Source organism: Theropithecus gelada, chromosome 11 (assembly GCF_003255815.1).
Source record: "Theropithecus gelada isolate Dixy chromosome 11, Tgel_1.0, whole genome shotgun sequence".
Taxonomy (NCBI): domain Eukaryota; kingdom Metazoa; phylum Chordata; class Mammalia; order Primates; family Cercopithecidae; genus Theropithecus; species Theropithecus gelada.
In genome coordinates this window covers 11,755,741-11,774,254 of record NC_037679.1, presented here as the reverse complement: position 1 = coordinate 11,774,254, position 18,514 = coordinate 11,755,741, and the positions used below count along the sequence as shown (strand labels likewise).

The following is an 18,514-nucleotide window of genomic DNA, read 5'->3' as shown; positions in this document are numbered from 1 at the left end:
ACCATGGTTTTCAAAACACTTCATACGAATTTCCCATTTTATAGCTAGGACCGCAGAGCCTCAGGGTTTCATTCAAGGCCTCACAGCCAATAAATGGCAAAACTGGTACTCAAACCCAGAACTTCTGACTAAATTCAGTTTTATTACTCCAAAGTACCTCTCCCACATAGTTGGCCACATGGACAGAGGAAGTGGTTGAGTTTAAGTGTGAGTGCTCTGTGCAGGTTGGATGGTCTTCTTATACTCATGCATTTGTGGATGTCACTGAAGAGCCTGACTTCTTAATCACTTCCCAGGATCACCAGGCAATACGTGATTAGTGACTGACTGAATCAATAAACACTTGGATCTTGGTTTGCAAACTTTCACTGGGTGTCCCACATTACACAGGTCCAGAAACAGCGAAACTTTTCTTATACCCTCATCCTCTGGGTGTTCATGTAGACAAGGGACAGTTGATGGTTATAAAAACCATCATGGTTATACAAAATCTCTATTCATTGCCTAGTTATTGTGTATTTTTGGTGTCACGGGAAGAAAAGAGCCAAGATATTTTGAAAATCGACAACTCTTTTGCAGTATCCCAGGTCAATTTCTTTCTGTAAGAGGAGGTCGATTTCCAATGAGCATTGAAGGTCATTTAAGACCGTCGCAGTCTCTCCTGCCCTGGTTGGAACTCTTTCTGGGAAAGAGGGAAAAACAAGGAGAATGACAAGGCTGGCACTGAGGGGCTCTTGCAGTCTCTAAACCCGTCATCCCTTTCATTGTTGAACTGGGGTGGTGAGCCTGCACAAGCATGGGTGATAGCCAACCTCCCTTGGGCAGGTCCAGAACAGGGAGCAGCATTCTGCATGAGGTCCTTTTCCAGATTGAGAAACCCAAATCCTGATCTCCTCTTTTGATGATTTTACAAAAATCAAATTGCAAGACAGATGCCCAGATAAACAGAAGTTTGCAATCAAAGCAAGTTCTGGGATGGAGCTGATTAGTAGATTTTTAATGGCTATTAGCTTGATAATCACGTGCCAGGAATAGCTCCCAGGCAGACCAAACCCATGTATAAGTGGGTCCACACCCATGTACACAACACCTACTTGGCAGGTATATAAGGGGACCCTGAAAGCCTCCCAGCAGCAGAGTTGAGTCTCCAGCCTTGACTCTTCTCAAGAGCCTGCGACTTTCCTCCCTGGACAAAGGCATCATGAGTTGTCAGATCTCTTGCAAATCTCGAGGAAGAGGAGGAGGTGGAGGAGGATTCCGGGGCTTCAGCAGCGGCTCAGCTGTGGTGTCTGGTGGAAGCCGGAGATCAACTTCCAGCTTCTCCTGCTTGAGCCGCCATGGTGGTGGTGGCCAGGGCTTCGGTGGAGGCGGCTTTGGCAGTCGGAGTCTTGTTGGCCTTGGAGGGACCAAGAGCATCTCCATTAGTGTGGCTGGAGGAGGTGGTGGCTTTGGCGCCGGTGGTGGATTTGGTGGCAGAGGAGGTGGTTTTGGAGGCGGCAGCGGCTTTGGAGGCAGCAGCGGCTTTGGAGGCGGCAGCGGTTTTGGAGGCGGCAGTGGCTTCGGAGGTGGTGGTTTTGGTGGAGGCGGCTTTGGTGGAGGCCGCTTTGGAGGTTTTGGGGGCCCTGGTGGTGTTGGAGGTTTTGGGGGTCCTGGTGGCTTCGGGCCTGGAGGATACCCTGGTGGTGGCATCCACGAAGTCTCTATCAACCAGAGCCTCCTGCAGCCTCTCAACGTGAAAGTTGACCCAGAGATCCAGAATGTGAAGGCCCAGGAGAGGGAGCAGATCAAAACTCTCAACAACAAATTTGCCTCCTTCATTGACAAGGTGAGTCCGGAGAAGACGGCTCCCACTGATGCTCAGGCCACCTCACTTTCAGCGCCAACTGAAAAGAAAACGGCACAGATTTGTGTTTCTTAGGAGCCAGTGGTATACCGCAGTAGCCTGGGTCATTTGCAGTTTCCAGGTGGGAAAGACGCCAGCTTTGTGGGTTACATTTCCCATAACAGCCTGCACTTAGGAAGCATTTGTCCCTTTGGCCTTATTGTTACAGTCCATATAAATAATATTTATGGAAAATTCTGAAAACCATAAAAAATGGATATAGGTAAGTATTGAACTGATCCTTGGGACAGGCCATTGAGCAGCAGGTTTTGGAAGCCATCGTCTTCTGAGGTGGTGTTTCCTTCCTTAGCAGTGATTATTAAATTCTGGAAAGCTGAACCTGAGATATCTGCTTGGGAATGCAGGAAATTCCTGCCTTCAAGAGAAGCGTTCTCAGTTTTGTGATCCATAAAGTCTTTATTGGCGTCACTTTGGAGTGTTACTGGGTTTTCTCCTATTTCAAGGCAGATGAACCTGTCTTGGTTTATCTGCATTGAAATAGGCAGGGATTTACAAGGCTCTTAAAAATCAGGCTAAGGAGCCCTGCCCTCCAGGACTGTCATACTCAGCACCCTTGGGAGCAGTGCCAGCAGATGCCTGCTTTTGGTTTTTCCTAGAATTTATGGGATCTTGGCTGGAAATTCAACCAGGATGGGGGAGGGAAATGGCCTAGAGTCTTGGGAGCAGCTGCAAACAAACCAGTGAGCAGTGAAGCAGCAAAGAGACTCCTCTGTGTAGAGAGAGCCGGATGTAGCATTAGGAGTCTGTGGGACTTTCCAGGGGTGAGAGCAGGGAGCTCAGAAGCTCTGCCAGTCATGACTCGGCATCTAGCCTCAGACACTTCTGGAGGTCCTGAAGCAGCACCTGAGCTGCCCCTGGCCAGCATGGCTTGCTGGTGTGAAGGATGATCCAGAGCTCATGTGCTCTCCTTCTGGTCATGGCAGGTGCGGTTCTTGGAGCAGCAGAACCAGGTGTTACAGACCAAATGGGAGCTTCTACAACAAATGAATGTTGGCACCCGCACCATCAACCTGGAGCCCATCTTCCAGGGGTATATCAACAACCTCAAGAGATATCTGGATGGGCTCACTGCAGAAAGAACATCACAGAATTCAGAGCTGAACAACATGCAGGATCTTGTGGAGGATTATAAGAAGAAGTAAGTGGCAGAGTAAAACGCTGAGTGGAGATAAACATTGCACTGATGGCAGAGTAAAACGCTGAGTGGAGATAAACATTGCACTGAGCCATTTGATCATTCCCTGGAAAGTCACTCATCTCCCAGTTTCATTTGTGGTGGTAATGGGGAGAGGCATATGTATCTTTGCTGATTATTTGTGAAGAATCCAGAATAAAAAGGAAAAGAAAAAATTAAAGGGGAGCTAATCTAACTGCTGTATCATCTGGGTCCCAATAGGTATGAGGATGAAATCAATAAGCGCACAGCTGCTGAGAATGATTTTGTGACACTTAAGAAGGTGAGCAAGAGAATGTCTTGGCTGGGGTTGGGGATAGGAGTGTTTCACAGCCCCATCGTGTCTAAGCAGACAGTTTGGAAATCAACTGTGAGTGCAAAAGCAGCAGCCAGAGAAAGGAGTGAGACCTATGGCCCATTCTCTTGCAAACAAAAGTGTCTCTGTAGGTGAAGCTTCTGAATACAGTTTTCAAAGCTGTTCTGCATTTTTGGTAGAACGCTTCCCAGTAGTAACCCACTTAAAGCCTCTATTGAATCATGATAAATGCAAACACCAATTCTCTTTATATTCTCCTTCTAAAGAGCTGAGGAAGGAATGGGACTTCCCTTAGAATGCCTGCTTAAAGTTGCTGTTGGTTGTGTTGACAAAGGTTTGAGGTTGTAGGCCAAAAGCGTGGGTTCTCCTCCTGGGTCCTGCAGGGGCTTTGGTGTATATTCTGGGGGAAATTCTGGAGAGGTGAGATGGACAGACAGGATGAGAGAGCTGAGGACTGTGGAAGCCCACAAATAACATTGTATCCCATTGTAGAAACACACTGTGTCTCAAGCAGGAGGGAAGGGCTGGTTGGCAAACTTGGTCACCTCGAAGCTCTGATGGTCCTGAGGGGTGTGAGCCGTGAACGTGGGCATGAAGTCCCTGGCAGAGGTGTATGGTGAACTGTACGACAAAAGAAGTCCCATGGAGACAGGGCTCAGGCTGGGATGTTAGAGGGGAGCCAGCAGGGACTGAGTAGAGGGGAGTGGCAGAGAGAGGAAGAAGCCTGTACAGGGAACCGTACACCAGAGGACCCAACCTTTCTTGCAGGACGTGGACAATGCCTACATGATAAAGGTGGAGCTGCAGTCCAAGGTGGACCTGCTGAACCAGGATCTTGAGTTCCTGAAAGTTCTCTACGATGCGGTAAGGAGGCTGCTCCAGGACAGACCCTTACTTCCCACCCTTCTCACCAAAGGAAAGTCCTTTCCGCTTGGTGAAAAAGTGGCAGAAGTGGGGTTTATGGACCAGCTGACTTCAACCTGCCCTCATTCCAGGCCACTGAGGGGGCTTTCATAGCATAGGTCTTGTGGGTGAGGAATTTTCTCCTCCAACGTTATAGGAAGTAAGGTTCAGGAAACACCAGGACAGCTTCCCCTCCCTCCATTCCCCAAAAGTCCAGTTCCTCTGGGGAAGAGATGAGCCCTGTGCCCATTCCTGTGCCTACTGTACTTCAGAGATCAAAATGCATTCGTCTCCTATCCCCCCTCCCCAACTCAAGGGCGCTCAGATGATTTCTGAAACAGGAAGTACCATTTAAGGTATTTGCCATGGGCCAGCTTCTGTCTGGGGGCACTTATCATAACTGGCCTACGTGGTGAAGGTTGTTAACTAGGAGGCTCAGAAACACAGGCGCCTCTCCCTACAATTCTGAGGACAACCTTGGGAGAGGCCCAGGAGTAGATGGTTACATGATTTTCATCCCACCTAGTGTATGCTTAGTCTGAGGGTCTGCATTTCCCTTATGCTGGGAGACAGAGGCCTCCTGTCTGAGTGTGACTGTGGCAGGATGTCATAACCAGACCTTCCTTGTGTGTTGTAGGAGATATCCCAGATGCATCAGAGTGTCACTGACACCAACGTCATCCTCTCCATGGACAACAGCCGCCACCTGGACCTGGATAGCATCATTGCTGAGGTCAAGGCCCAGTATGAGGAGATCGCTCAGAGGAGCAAGGATGAAGCAGAGGCCCTGTACCACAGCAAGGCAAGTACAGGGAATGTAGGAAGAGCCACAGCTCCCTGCCACGAGCTGGGTTGCACCCCCAGCCGGAAAGTGTACAGTAAGATTATTAGTTTTTTGTCTAATGGAAGTTGGGCACCATTCCCAAGAAAGGATGTTGAGAATGGCACCAAGTCCTTTTGGGCATGTGAGACAGCCCCTACCTCTCATGAATGCAGCCATGACATTTAGCTGGGTTGACCCTCCCTGGACCAGTAACGAGCTCTCCTTCACTCCAGTCACTCTGGAATGTGAGCCATGCTGGAACTTCCTTGCAAACTGTCTTCCTCTCCCCATATCAGTATGAGGAGCTCCAGGTGACTGCCGGGAAACATGGAGACAGCCTGAAAGAGATCAAGATAGAGATCAGCGAGCTGAACCGCGTGATCCAGAGGCTGCAGGGGGAGATCGCACATGTGAAGAAGCAGGTGAGGCCCAGTCCTGTCCAGGGAGGGGCGGGAGGTTGTCTCTGGGTGTGCGTGAGAGTGTGGTTTTGTGTGAGTGTGCATGTGAGAGATGAGAGACACTGATATATTGCACTCTAGCATGTATCGATCTCAAATTCCCCAGTTTAACATAATTTAAGGCTTATTATAACAATTTTTAGAGTGCTCTAAGAGACATTCCAAAGTAAAGATTAGCGAAGGGGAAGAATTGTGCTCACTTGTTTATGTGAGGAAAAGGGAGTCATAACAAATAGAGCAAACGTTAGTTTGATTGATTTGCCGCGCATTGCAGATGGAGCTTCCCGTTTGTGCTCAGCACAGGCCCTAAGCGTCAGCTGACTGGCTTCATAGAGAGGCAGTGAGTGCTGGGGGCAGCTGGCCTGGGGTTGAACGTTAGCTTTGGAATAAAAAAGATAGAGGCAGAGAGTGGATTCCATCAGCAGCAGAAGCTTTGCCAAGCAGACCATTTCAGATGTTTTCATTTCCATCTGTAAAATGGGATCATGATTCTGGCCCTGTGGTGTGAGGATCAAAGGGCGTTATGGGGAAAGCCAAAGGGTGTCATCAAAGGTGACAGGGGAAGAAGATGTGCCAGAGACAGCAGTAAGTCTTAGCACAGTTGCTTGCGACTTGCATAAACTCCAGAGGGGACCTAACACTCCCGGGGGCCAGTGGTTCTGGCTTCCTGCACTTCAAACACCTCTACTCTCTGTCCCCCTCTGTCAGGCAGGATCCACTCTCTGTCCATCTCTTATAGTGTAAGAATGTGCAAGATGCCATCGCAGATGCCACTCTCTGTCTTCTCATAGTGTAAGAATGTGCAAGATGCCATCGCAGATGCCGAGCAGCGTGGTGAGCATGCCCTCAAGGATGCCAGGAACAAGCTGAATGACCTGGAGGAGGCCCTGCAGCAGGCCAAGGAGGACCTGGCACGGCTGCTGCGTGACTACCAGGAGCTGATGAATGTGAAGCTGGCCCTGGATGTGGAGATTGCCACCTACCGCAAGCTGCTAGAGGGCGAGGAGTGCAGGTGAGGGCACTGGGAAGGGAGAAGGGGACCCTGGCCGGTCCTCTCCTTTCCCCCAGAGCCAGGGCTGGAGGCAAAGACAGGGAAAGCAGAGGATGGGGCAGGGCCTCCTGACGACTGAGAGCTGACATTCCCTGTGTTCCCCAAGCAGAAACTCAGGACACAAAGCACGATGGGAGAGTTGTACATTTATTGATATGAAATGATGCATGAGGCACGTTAAATTAAACTAAGCAGTAAGTTAAACATCCTGGTCTTTTCTGAAAGTGAAAACAAAATTGTGGGAAAACAGGTTAGTCCTAGACAGTCTGAAACATTGGTCTCTAGGTCCATAGGGTGAGTGGCCTCTGTACCCTCCACCTTGTGACCCAGAACGAGGGAGATGATGTCTTGGAATGTGCTGACTGCTGGGGACGTGCTGACCGGAGCAGGTGCCAGCCCCAGTTCTTTGTAGGTTTCTGGAGTGACAAACGGAACCATTTGCTAACTTTCAAAGAGGCATCATTTGCTTCTTTGTCCGTATTATCAGCATCTTGGGTGACTTAATCTGGCTGAAGCAATTGGAAGGGGAAAAGCTACCCCAGACCATCAGCAAGCCAGCATGACAAAGAGGGAGTGGCTTTCTTCAGGAGGTTGCTCTGTCCCTGTCTAGAGGTGATGCCTCCTATGCCCAGCTTGTAAGAGGAAGTGGGAAAGTTTTCAGTTGAAGCTGAAGAGGGTGAGAAGAAGAGAGGAATGGGGAGGCTCTACAGAGTCACAGTTCTTTCTGAACTGAATGTTCACAGGCAGCCTCACTGTAAAATTTCTGGTGTGGCATGGATTCTGAATAACAGATTCTCCAAGATGGATTTAAATACAAAAATGGGTTGCAAAGTTGGAAGTGAATTTGCTTTTCAGTTACCTTGGATCCGTTACACAACTGTTCATTTTTTTATCAGAGTAAAAATCGAGATGGATTGAGATGCAAGGTTGTGCATAAATGGAAGGGGGTCTGTCATCATTGTGTGACCTGGCAGCATAGAAGAAAGTGGGGTGTGTAAGCCCTGGTGGTGGCTTAGAGAGGCTGAACTGCACATTTGTGGGTGGAAGTTGTAAAATAACATGCATACACGACCTAAGTGTTCCACCACAACTTGTTTTTTCTCTCTCCCTGACAGGATGTCTGGAGACCTCAGCAGCAATGTGACTGTGTGTAAGTAGTGGGGTGCGGTCCTGTTCCATGGGGTGTTGTGTTGGGTGGAGACAGGGAGAGGCAGTCATAATCTCTGTGGTAACACCACCTCTCTCTGCAGCTGTGACAAGCAGCACCATTTCATCAAATGTGGCATCCAAGGCTGGCTTTGGAGGTTCTGGAGGTAGAGGGTCCAGTTCTGGAGGAGGATATAGCTCTGGAAGTGGCAGTTATGGCTCTGGAGGCCGAGGGTCTGGCACCAGAAGCGGTGGTGGAGGAGGCTCTGTCTCTGGAGGAGGATACGGCTCTGGCGGTGGTTCTGGAGGAAGATACGGATCTGGAGGTGGCTCTGGCTCTGGAGGAGGATATGGCTCTGGAGGTGGAAAACACAGCTCTGGAGGTGGCTCTAGAGGAGGCTCCAGCTCTGGAGGAGGATATGGCTCTGGAGGGGGAGGTTCCAGTTCTGTAAAGAGTAGCTCAGGTGAAGCTTTTGGTTCCAGCGTGACCTTCTCTTTTAGATAAAGATGAGCCCCCACCACCACCGACTCTCCCACCCTAGACTCTCCCACTCCAGAATGTAGAAGCCTGTCTCTGTACCTCTAACTGGCAGCAGGTTAAATTTTGTCATTTATCTCTGATGGCATTTTGAGGGAAAAGAATGTCCATATACAGTTTTTGCAAGATCTTTTCTCCAAACCAGTTAGTTAGAGCCAGTGACGCCTCTGTGTTCTGGGGCGGAATCTGTGCTGTCTAGGTTTGCGCTTCTAGCCATGCCCCGTTCCCGCCCCCACCATGCCTCTTTGCATTGCCCATTTTCCAGATGGGTATTCTATTGAGGACCCAGGCCCACCCAGGGATTTCATCTCTAAGCCTGGCAGTGCCGGGGGGAAATGTGTTTCTGTGTATATAGCTCCTCTTGTGCACCCTGCTTTCGGAAGTGCTGTGGTCTGGGGGTCTTCGTAATAAACTTCATTTGCAATTCATATCGTGTGCTGTCTGTGTGATGTCAAACATTGGTGGAAGTGGGCAGCCACAGACAAGGGAGGTTTGGGCATGAAGGAGGGTCTCCTGGGTGAGGAGCACGCCTCCCTGAGGGAAGCCCAGACGCCAGCCTCTGGACGGATGGGGGAGGGGTTACCCCGGAGCCCGGGGATGGGAGTGCTGTTCTCAGAAAGTATTCAGCAGACTTGGGGGCGGTGGCATTGTCGGGAGGTGGACGGGGGATTTATGGAAGAGTCTCTTTACTAGAAAAACCCATTCTTCCTGAGCATTTCCCACAGATTGCCCTTCCCCCTTTCCACAAGGGCTTTGGTCCGGGATCACTTCTCCTTGGGGTAAACCAGCCAAGCCCCTGGCACCATCGCCGTGAGCTTCCAAGGCAGACCTTCCTCAGCCTGACTTGGTCCTGGCCTCTGTCTCTGCGAGGGCTCTGAGCAAGCCTGGAGGAGGATACCTGGGAAGCGTCTGGAGGACTTTAAAGTGGCCTCCAGAACAACCACTTCTATTTTCATGGAACACCCCCTCCTGTCAGAGGAGTCCCATCACACTCAGCAAACAAGCCCTCCTCTCCTCCCTCACCGCAGCCCCTGGGGCCTGTCGCATGGATGTCGCCATCAGGGTGGCTTTGTCCTGTGGGTGTGAGGATACCTTCAGCCCCTTCCTCAGGAAGCCGTGTCACCTGACCGGGGCTTCCAGGGAGTTCAGGAGGTTGGGCAGCTGGGATTGGGCATGCTTGGGGTTGGTATTAGACAGGCCAGAGTTGCTCAAATGGGAGTTAGTGGTTTAGGCTGGGTCAGCTTAGCTTTCTGTATGTGGCGTTTGGTTATAGCAGTTGTAGCTTAAAGCCACTCAGAACCACTTTTGGAGGGTCCTTTTTTCTCCCACTCCACCCCAGCTTTAAAACCTTGGAGAGTCCTTAGTTGAGTCTGTGACCATCTTCATGTTCCCAGAGGTTGCAGGGATGGCTCTAATAGAGAACATATGCATTCACCTACCTCCAGACCAGCCAGGACCCATGTATGAGGGCGCTGCAGGAACAGCTCTGAAGGCTGCAGGTGGCAAGGTGGCAAGACTCCAGGCTGAGCATTCTAGAGTGATCCGCTGATCAGAGAAGATACCTGAGAACCACCCAGGCCTTGGTCGTGGGGAGAGGTCTGAGGGGAGAGGGTGCAGGCTGGGAAGAAGTGGTGTGGGGAACTGGCTGTACATCGGGTATGTACATCGTGTAGACACGAACACAACCTTCAACAGGGACTTGTGTCCCAGACATTTGAGGATTTGAGGCTGGACAGGAGCTTTGGCAATCAGTGTATTTGAACTTTTCACTTAGGTGAGGAAAAAGGTAAGGCCCAGGGTGGACACAGAAACCAGGTCTCCTCCTCCCAATTCATTAATTTTTTAAAAGGCAGGTAAGGTGGCAGCTTTTATTCCTAGGGGGCCTTAATTCTTTTTTTTGAGATGGAGTCTCACTCTGTTGCCCAGGCTGGAGTGCAGCGGCGCGATCTTAGCTCACTGCAACCTCCGCCTCCTGGCTCAAGTGATTCTCATGCCTCAGCCTCCTGAGTAGCTGGAATTACAGACATGCACCACCATGCCTATCTAATTTTTGTATTTTTGGTAGAGACGGGGTTTTACCATGTTGCCCAGGCTGGTCTCGAACTCCTGACCTCAAGTGATCTGCCTGCCTCAGCCTCCCAAAGTGCTGGGATCACAGGCGTGAGCCACCGCACCCGGCCTTAATTCTTGAGACTGTCAGTGGTCTGAGCCTCTGGCTCTTTCTATCGTTCCCAGTTCCTCATCCCTTCCCCATCTCAGACACAACCCTTCTGGTTTCCAGATCAAATATATGCTATTTTCTTGCTGGACTCCAACAGTAAAATTAGCCTTGTACATTAACTCAGAGGGATCCATGCCTGAGGCATGGCAGAAATCAGGCTGTAAGCAGGTATTGGAGAGAGGGGCTAGCTCTGGAAAGGGAGCCTCCTTTCCCTTCGAAGTATGGTAGAGTAGCCCAGAATCTAGGCCACACCCTTCCACCACAGCCCTCTGCTGCCTCTCCACCAAATTTGGTAATTGACTTGTCAGGTCCTGGGTTTCAAAAAGGAGACAGGCACAGGCAGAAGGGTTTTACGAGCTCGATTTCCATAGGGAACTGGGCTAAATATTTCAGTTCTGATGATGTTGCAGAATATTTGGGACATCCTCCCTCTTGTGGTTCCCTCCCTTTCCCTGCCTGTGAGTTTTAGTATGAATTCAAATAAACCCTTTTTCTCTTCCTCACCAAACTCTTTCCTGTCAATCTAAAGGAAATTCCTGGGACAGCTCACCTCCTCCAGGAAGCCCACCTAAATGGAACACTCCTGCCTCCTTTTCTTGCTGTGAAGGGGGGAAGGAGTGCCCTGGGAGTGAGGAGACTTCAATGCTGATCCTCATCTTTGTGGGAACTGTTGCGTGACACTGGGCAAGTCCTTTCTCCTCTCTCAGCTCACTTTAATGACTTTCGGTGGCCAAGATTGTTTCTACAGATCCTTCCAGCTCTGATAAAAAGAACCCTGTCTGTGCTACTGGGTCAGCCAGTGCTTACTCCTAAAGCCTTTCAGCCTAACAGGGGATTTGGGACACTGTCAGGATATCCAAAGAAACCCTTTGTGAATAGGTGTGAGCATGTGAAGCTCAAAGTGGTTTTCATTCTAGTTCAGTAAATGCCCGTTGGACAATGACTGTGGGCAAGGTTGTGCATGTGGCCACGTGGGCATATCAAGACAGTGCGTCCTGTCAGGGATTTATGGTCTAGCAGGGGATGAATGAGAGATTTCCAAACAGCTATTGAGACAAGGCAGAATGTAGTAGCGTGATTAAATTCATTAAGGGGTCCTTACTAAAAATTCGTATTCTTTGTTCCAGCATCCCCTCCCCCTCGTTGAGTTTCCACTACATAGGAGTCTAGAAATCTGTATTTTTAACAACCTCCTAGGTGATTCTGATGCTGTGGACGCAATGGCCATGCTCTGGAAAGCACTGATGGACATGCTAAGGGAGCGGGCTCTGAGGTGGGCTCAGTTGCTGGCACCTTGGAATTTAGTAGGCACTAAATGAAAAGTTGATGATCAGATAAAAGAATGTGTGACCCTGGGCAAGTTATCTAACAACTCTGAGCCTTTCTTTACCCATTTGTAAAGAGGTAGCAATAACAACTTCCTCATAGAGTTGCTGGGAGGGTTACACACTAAAATCAACGATAAACATTTATTCTGTAGGACCTGTGCCATCATAAGCATGCAGTACTGTAGGTTACATTATTACTATTATTGTAAGTTACAGACAGTATTTTGGGACCAGGAAAGACCTCATGGATGAGATAACTTTATATCTAGGCACTGGCAGATAGGTGGGATTAATCAAGGAGTAATAATAACCATTCTGCAAGAACTCTTTCAGAAGATAGAAGAAGAAACACTTTCCATCGTGTTTTATAAGGCCAGCATTACACGGACACTGACAAAGATAGTTTAAAGGAAGAAACTAAAGACCAAAATCCCTCATGGATATATATATTCAAAAATTATCAGCAAGATATGAGCAAATTCAATCTAGAAAGATACAAAAAGGATAATACATCATAACCATGTGTTTAAAAATATTGTTTAAAAATATTGAGGCATATGCTTAAAATGTATCCCAGAAATAAAAACTTGCTCAACATTCAAAGAATTAATGTATTCACCATATTGACATAGAAGAAAAAAAAACATTTGACTGTATCAATAGATACAAAGCATTTGACAAAACTCAACACATTTCATGGTAAAAACAAACAAGCAAACAACAACAACAACAACAAAGACAGATTCTTAACAAACTAGGAGTAGAAGGGAACTTTGTTAGCCCGATAAGGGGCATCTATAAGAACCCATGGCTAACGTACTTAATGATGAAAGTCAATATACTTTTCCCATAAGCATTGCCTGGGGACAAGCAAGGGTATTTGCTGTCACTGCTCCTATTCAGCATCATACTGGGATTCCTAAATAGTGCAATAATGCAAGAAAACGAAATAAAATCATACAGATAGGAAGAAAGAAATAAAACTGATTTATTAATATATGATGTGATTGCATATGTAGAAAATCCAAAGGTATCTTATTAGTCAATGTATTTCTCTATTGAGAAAATCTTGATTTATACAGATAGATGGGTGTAAATGGTAACAATATTTGTAACTAATTTGACTTGAAATTTCTGATTACTTTCCATTGAAAGAGAGATGGCAGGGGAAGCTGTAGTTCAAAATGCAGAACACTGAGTTAAGTAGTGCATTGTTGAACTCCATTAATTAAAATTTACTACGGATCAGATTTGAATGTGCATGCTGTTTATTTTAAAGTCAACTTTAACGAGGATTCACTTATGAATAATAAAATCCATTGTATTACATTTAAAATGTAAATGTATTTAAAATGTAAAATGTAAATGTATAAAATCCAATGTATTACATTTAATATACTTCAATATTTTTAAACAAACGTATACATCCTTATAACCACTACCACACTACTCTAATGAGTTACCCTATGCCCCCAGGCAACTTTTGATCTCCTTGTTGATACCACTGACTGGTTTTGCCTGTTCTAGGATTTCTTAGGGTTGCTGTACCTCCTCTCCAACACTGGGCATTGCCAGTCTTTTTCATTCTACAGGGAGTGTATGTTGTCTCATTGTAGTTTTAAAGCATTTTCCTGATGACTTGCGATGCGCAGCGTCTTTTTTTGGTTCTTATTGGGTGTTTGTACATGTTTTAGGAAAGGTCTGTTCAAATCTTGTGTAAGTTTCTATTGGGCAGTTTGACATACATAGTTGCAGGAATTCTTTATATGCTCTGGATAACAGTCATTTGTCAGGTGTATGTATTGTGAATATTTTCACTCAGTGTGTGGATTTTCTTGTCATTTTCTTAATGGTATATTACAAGCAATAGAATTTTCTAATATTGATTAATTCTAATTTATCAAATTTTATTTATAGTTTGGACTTTTGGTGTCTTAAGACATCTTTGCTTACCTAATGATCACAAACATTTTCTCCTACAACACAAACTTTTATTCTAGAAGTTTTGTAATTCTAGTGTTTACGTTGTCTATACCGCATTTTAAGTGGCCATTTGGGTATGGTATAAGATAAGGGTCCAAATTCATTTTATTCCCCCAAGTAAATATCCAGTTGTTTGGGCACCAATTGTTCAAAAGACTGTTGTTTACTTGTTGAACTACCTTGGCAACTTTGTCAAATACCAAATGGAGATATATGTGTGGGTCTGTTTTTGGATTCTTTATTCTGTTGATTGATTAATGTATCTGTGAAACACTTCAAACATATAGTATTGATATGGTGGCTTGAATCAGTCTTGGAATAAGCTAGTGTAATACCTCTGATTTTCTTCTTTTTTTTTTTTTTTTTTTTGAGACAGAGTCTCGCTTAGTCGCCCAGGCTGGAGTGCAGTGGCGCGATCTCGGCTCACTGCAAGCTCCGCCTCCCGGATTCACGCCATTCTCCTGCCTCAGCCTCCCGAGTAGCTGGGACTACAGGCGCCCGCCGCCTCGCCCGGCTAATTTTTTGCATTTTTAGTAGAGACGGGGTTTCACCGTGTTGGCCAGGATGGTCTCCATCTCCTGACCTCGTGATCCGCCCGCCTCGGCCTCCCAAAGTGCTGGGATTACAGGCGTGAGCCACCGCGCCCGGCAATTTTCTTCTTTTTTAAAAAAATTATTTGGGATTGAATTTTTGAATTTTTGAACTCTAGTATCAGCTTGTAAGTTTCTATCAGGAAACACTGCTGGGTTTTAATTGAAATCATGTTGAATCAATAGGTCGGTTTGGGGAGAACTGACATTTTAAGTATCTTGAGTCTTTCAATCTATGAACATAGTACCTCTCTCCATTGCTTCAGGTCTTTAATTTTTCTCATCAGTGTGTTACAGTTTTTAGTGTACAGGTCTTATATATATTTTGTTAAATTTATCTCTAAGTTTTTATGTTTTCATGCTATTATAAGTGGTATTTAAAAATTTAATTTGTTATTGTTTATCACTCATATATAGAAGCACAATTTTAAAAACTGGCCTTGTTTCTTGTGAGCATGCTAAATTCATTTGTCACTTCTACTAGTTATTTCGTAGATTCCCTAGGATTCTATATGTACACAATTATGTTGTCCATGAATAAAGATGATTTTGACTTCTCCTTTCCAAACTGTTTGCTATTGTTTATCTCCCCTCATTGGTCTGGCTAGGATCTTCAGAGCAATGTTGAATGGGGGCAGCAAGAGTTGCCATCCTTCCCTTTTCCCTAATCTTGGAGGGAAGCATTTATTTATTTTTTTTCACCATTGTCTATAATATTAAATATAAGCATTTTTAAAATTTGTTTGTTTTGTTAGATGGGCAAGTTCAGGAAGTTTCCTTATACTCTTAGTATACTGCATGTTTTTATCTTGAGTGAACGTTGATTTTTTTCAAATACTTTTCAACATTCAGATGATCATATAACTTTTCTCCCTCACTCTGTTAATATAGTGAATTTCACTGATTAATTTTCTAATGTTAAATTAATCTTGTATTCCTGGAATAAACTCCATTTGGTCATGCTATATTATTCTTTTTTTTTTTTTTTTTTTTTTTTTTGAGATGAAGTCTCGCTGTGTCATCAGGTTGGAGTACAGTGGCACAATCTCGGCTCACTGCAACCTCTGCCTCCCGAGTTCAAGCGATTCTCTTGCCTCAGTTTCTTAAGTAGCTGGGACTACAGGCACGTGCCACCATGCCCAGCTAATTTTTGTATTTTTAGTAGAGACGAGGTTTCACCATATTGGCCAGGATGGTCTCGATCTCTTGACCTTGTGATCTGTCCACCTCGGCCTCCCAAATATTAACCTTTTTATGCGTTGCTGGATTCAACTTGCCATTTCATTGAAGATTTTTGTGTCTGTCTGGAGGAATGAATGTCTTTGTCTAATATTCACGAATGTACTCTATAGGCTTGCAGTAGCCCTGAGACAAGAGAGAGTGAAAAGGTGTGAAGAGAATTAACTTTTACACTGTGCTTTTATACTGTATTCTATTGTTTGAGTTTTTGCACAAAGCACGTATTTCTTTTATAATAACTAAAAAGACTTATTTTTTTCAAGTAGCCATAGTGGCAGAGCATTAGAAACTACCGCAGGTTTCTGTTTAGGGTCTTAAGGAAAATGAAGCCAGCAGCCTGCTGAAACAGCTGGGGCAGGAGCGTGCACAGGAGAGTGTTCCAGGACGCACAGGGAGGCTGGGAGCAGAGAGAGGGCTTAGAGACTCTTTATAGCAGGCTCTAGCTTTGCCTATTTAGACTGGAAATTTCCTAAGAGATAGAAGAACACTTTCTCAAGTTCATGACCTTGACAGAAGTTTATCTGGGGTCAAATATACAAAGGGTACTCAAGAAAAATTATCAGAAATGTTTAAGAAGGTGATAACTTTCACTAGAATCCCAGACTTGCCCGAAAAGGAGGAGAAAAAAAAATAGTGGAGATTGTCCAATTATATTCGGTCTCGGCCTGGGCACCTGCCCTCCTCCTGTCACTTTTGTCATAGCTAATCTCTTTGGCTTTGGCCTGTCCTCTCGCCCTGGTCTTACTCTCCCCTTTCTGGTTTTCTGTGACCCCCGCTAAGACCTCTTTCTCAGCTCTCTTTAGTGGGGCTAGTGAGGCTCTCACCTCATCTCTGTTAAGACTGCACTCTCCCTGCTTCCTCTCCTCCCCTGAAACCTGCTTACAGTGTACTACCTCCAAGCGGGGGCCCAAATTCATGTCTCCTCAGCACTTATGGACCCAACTCAATATTTCTGTATTGAGCTCTTGAATCAGTTGGCCTTGGTTCAAATCCTATTTCTACTCCTTAACTAGTTGCATCATTGGGCAAAGCTCTTAATCTTTTAAACCTTAGTTTTCACTTCTAGAAAAATGCAGACAATAACAGTGGCTGCCTCATAGTGCTGTTGTGGGGATTAAAGGAGATTATCTTTGTAAAGCACTTGCCACAGTTATTTACCTGTGGCGAACAGATTGAGAAGGGCTGCTCTTGTTACTCTATGCAGGAGTTGATGTGATTCCCAGCGTGAGATTGAATTATGAATTATGAAGCAGATTTGAGGTATCCTTTCCTCTGACGTTGTTCTCCTCTGAGCCCCATGAGAGGATCTACTGATTATTCTGTTTTCATGTTAGCAGGCAATCTAGAGAAGTCACCAACAACATGAGCTGCTCTATGTAGATGGCGGTGGATTTGCCGGGTGGTCAGGATCCACTCTTCCCTTTTCCTGAGAGTAAAAGGAAGGAGCCTTTGGCCAGGCAGCTGGGGCCCCGGGGCCCTGAGCTTGCTCTGTAGACACTGGCTATGTGGCCTTGAGCAAGTCACTGTTTGTCTGTGGCCCTGTGAAGGTTCCTCCTCCACAGTAGAGGAGCTGCAGGGTTCCTCTTGCATGTAGAAGCTCACGCTGCCTCCAGGTGGAGAAGGGGAGACCCTACCTTCAGGGCCCTCTCTGCCTGTGGTGGACGCATGGCCCAGACACTGGGTGGTGTGGGAGCCCTGGTCACTGTTCCTTCATGGGACACTTCAAGAAGGTGCCCCTCAATGCTGTGTGAGATGGATATTAAGGGATGTAGAAAGGGTGTTGGGGTGCACGGAGCTGTCTCCCCTCAGCTGTGGTGTCAAGCACTGTCTCAGCTCTTGGGCCACTGTGTCTGGCTTCTGCTCAGGGAACAGAGCCTTCCTGAGAGGGGGCACCATCTCCTGAGGGTCTGGTGCAGCATCCGGGTTCATGTCTAGGGCTGCCAGGTCCTCAGGGGACAGCTGGAGCTTCTGAGGGTCCAGACCTCAAGCTAGGAATCTTGGACACGCTGGTCCTTACTTGGGAGATGAAGAGTCCAGTTTAACGAGAGTCCAGGTCTCCAGCTCAGGGCACAGAAACCTGTGGGTCTCCCTCCCAGAGGCAAAGGCCAATCTTCTGGCCCTGCTCTGTCTTGGTATTTGTCTGCCTGAGCGTGCATACCTGCTCTGGCTCCACCCCTACCTTTTTGTCTTCTGTGGCAATTTGGAGATGGGCTTTTGGGTCAAAACGAATGCTTTTTCTCTTCTCCCTCATGCATCCAAACACCAGGCCCCACAGGAAAGCCCCTCTCAGTGGGCCTTTGGGTGTCAGTCACCTTCTCCCTTGCCTCTCCCTGCAGCCTCATAGTGCTCTTAGCCCACACTGTCTTGTTCTGTGATGCAGAAGCAAGAGCTCTTCTCCTGTCTCTGGTCCTGAAGTAAGGGCATGCATAAACACCTTTTGAAACATGATACTCTCAATTCTCAGTTATCCACCTTAGTGGATGTCAGCCATGGTACTGATAATCTGCAACCATGTTTAGCAAGAAGTTGTTTTTATTTCATTTTACAAGGCCTCCTATGACTGATTCTGAGACAGAGGGACTCTCTGCCTTCCATGGATTCATAGACCCTGAGTGGCCACCAAAGGGAGGAGGAGAGCAGAAGATCTATGGGGACTGGGAGGGTGAAAGTGTGTCAACCTGACCCCGCCCCATTCCCTGAGAAAGTCAGGTGGTATCCACCTAGAGAGCAGCCTGAGAGTGGGCTGGGTTCAATTGTCTCCCCTCTGCCAGAATGAGGATAAAAACATAGCAGAAGCAAATCCTTCACAAGGGCCATGCTTCAGGCACAGTCTAGTTTGAA

At 46.7% G+C, this 18,514-nt stretch overlaps 1 protein-coding gene across 5 annotated transcripts; it reads left to right on the top strand.

Moving 5' to 3' along the window:
* The first annotated feature begins 1,138 nt into the window (after positions 1–1,138).
* Positions 1,139–8,740, top strand: KRT2 (keratin 2). 5 transcript variants are annotated; one of them, XM_025403054.1, is made up of 10 exons: positions 1,139–1,493; positions 1,530–1,825; positions 2,827–3,041; positions 3,300–3,360; positions 4,162–4,257; positions 4,934–5,098; positions 5,416–5,541; positions 6,369–6,589; positions 7,744–7,778; positions 7,879–8,740. In XM_025403054.1, exons 1-10 carry the CDS (start codon positions 1,202–1,204, stop codon positions 8,277–8,279), a joined length of 1,908 nt encoding a protein of 635 aa, XP_025258839.1. In that variant the 5' UTR covers positions 1,139–1,201; the 3' UTR covers positions 8,280–8,740. The 5 variants fall into 5 exon arrangements, with proteins under 5 accessions (XP_025258839.1, XP_025258838.1, XP_025258841.1 ...); XM_025403053.1 differs by having other exon boundaries at positions 1,139–1,511; positions 1,548–1,825; XM_025403056.1 differs by having other exon boundaries at positions 1,139–1,825; positions 7,744–7,776; positions 7,889–7,948; positions 8,024–8,740.
* The last annotated feature ends 9,774 nt before the right edge of the window (positions 8,741–18,514 follow it).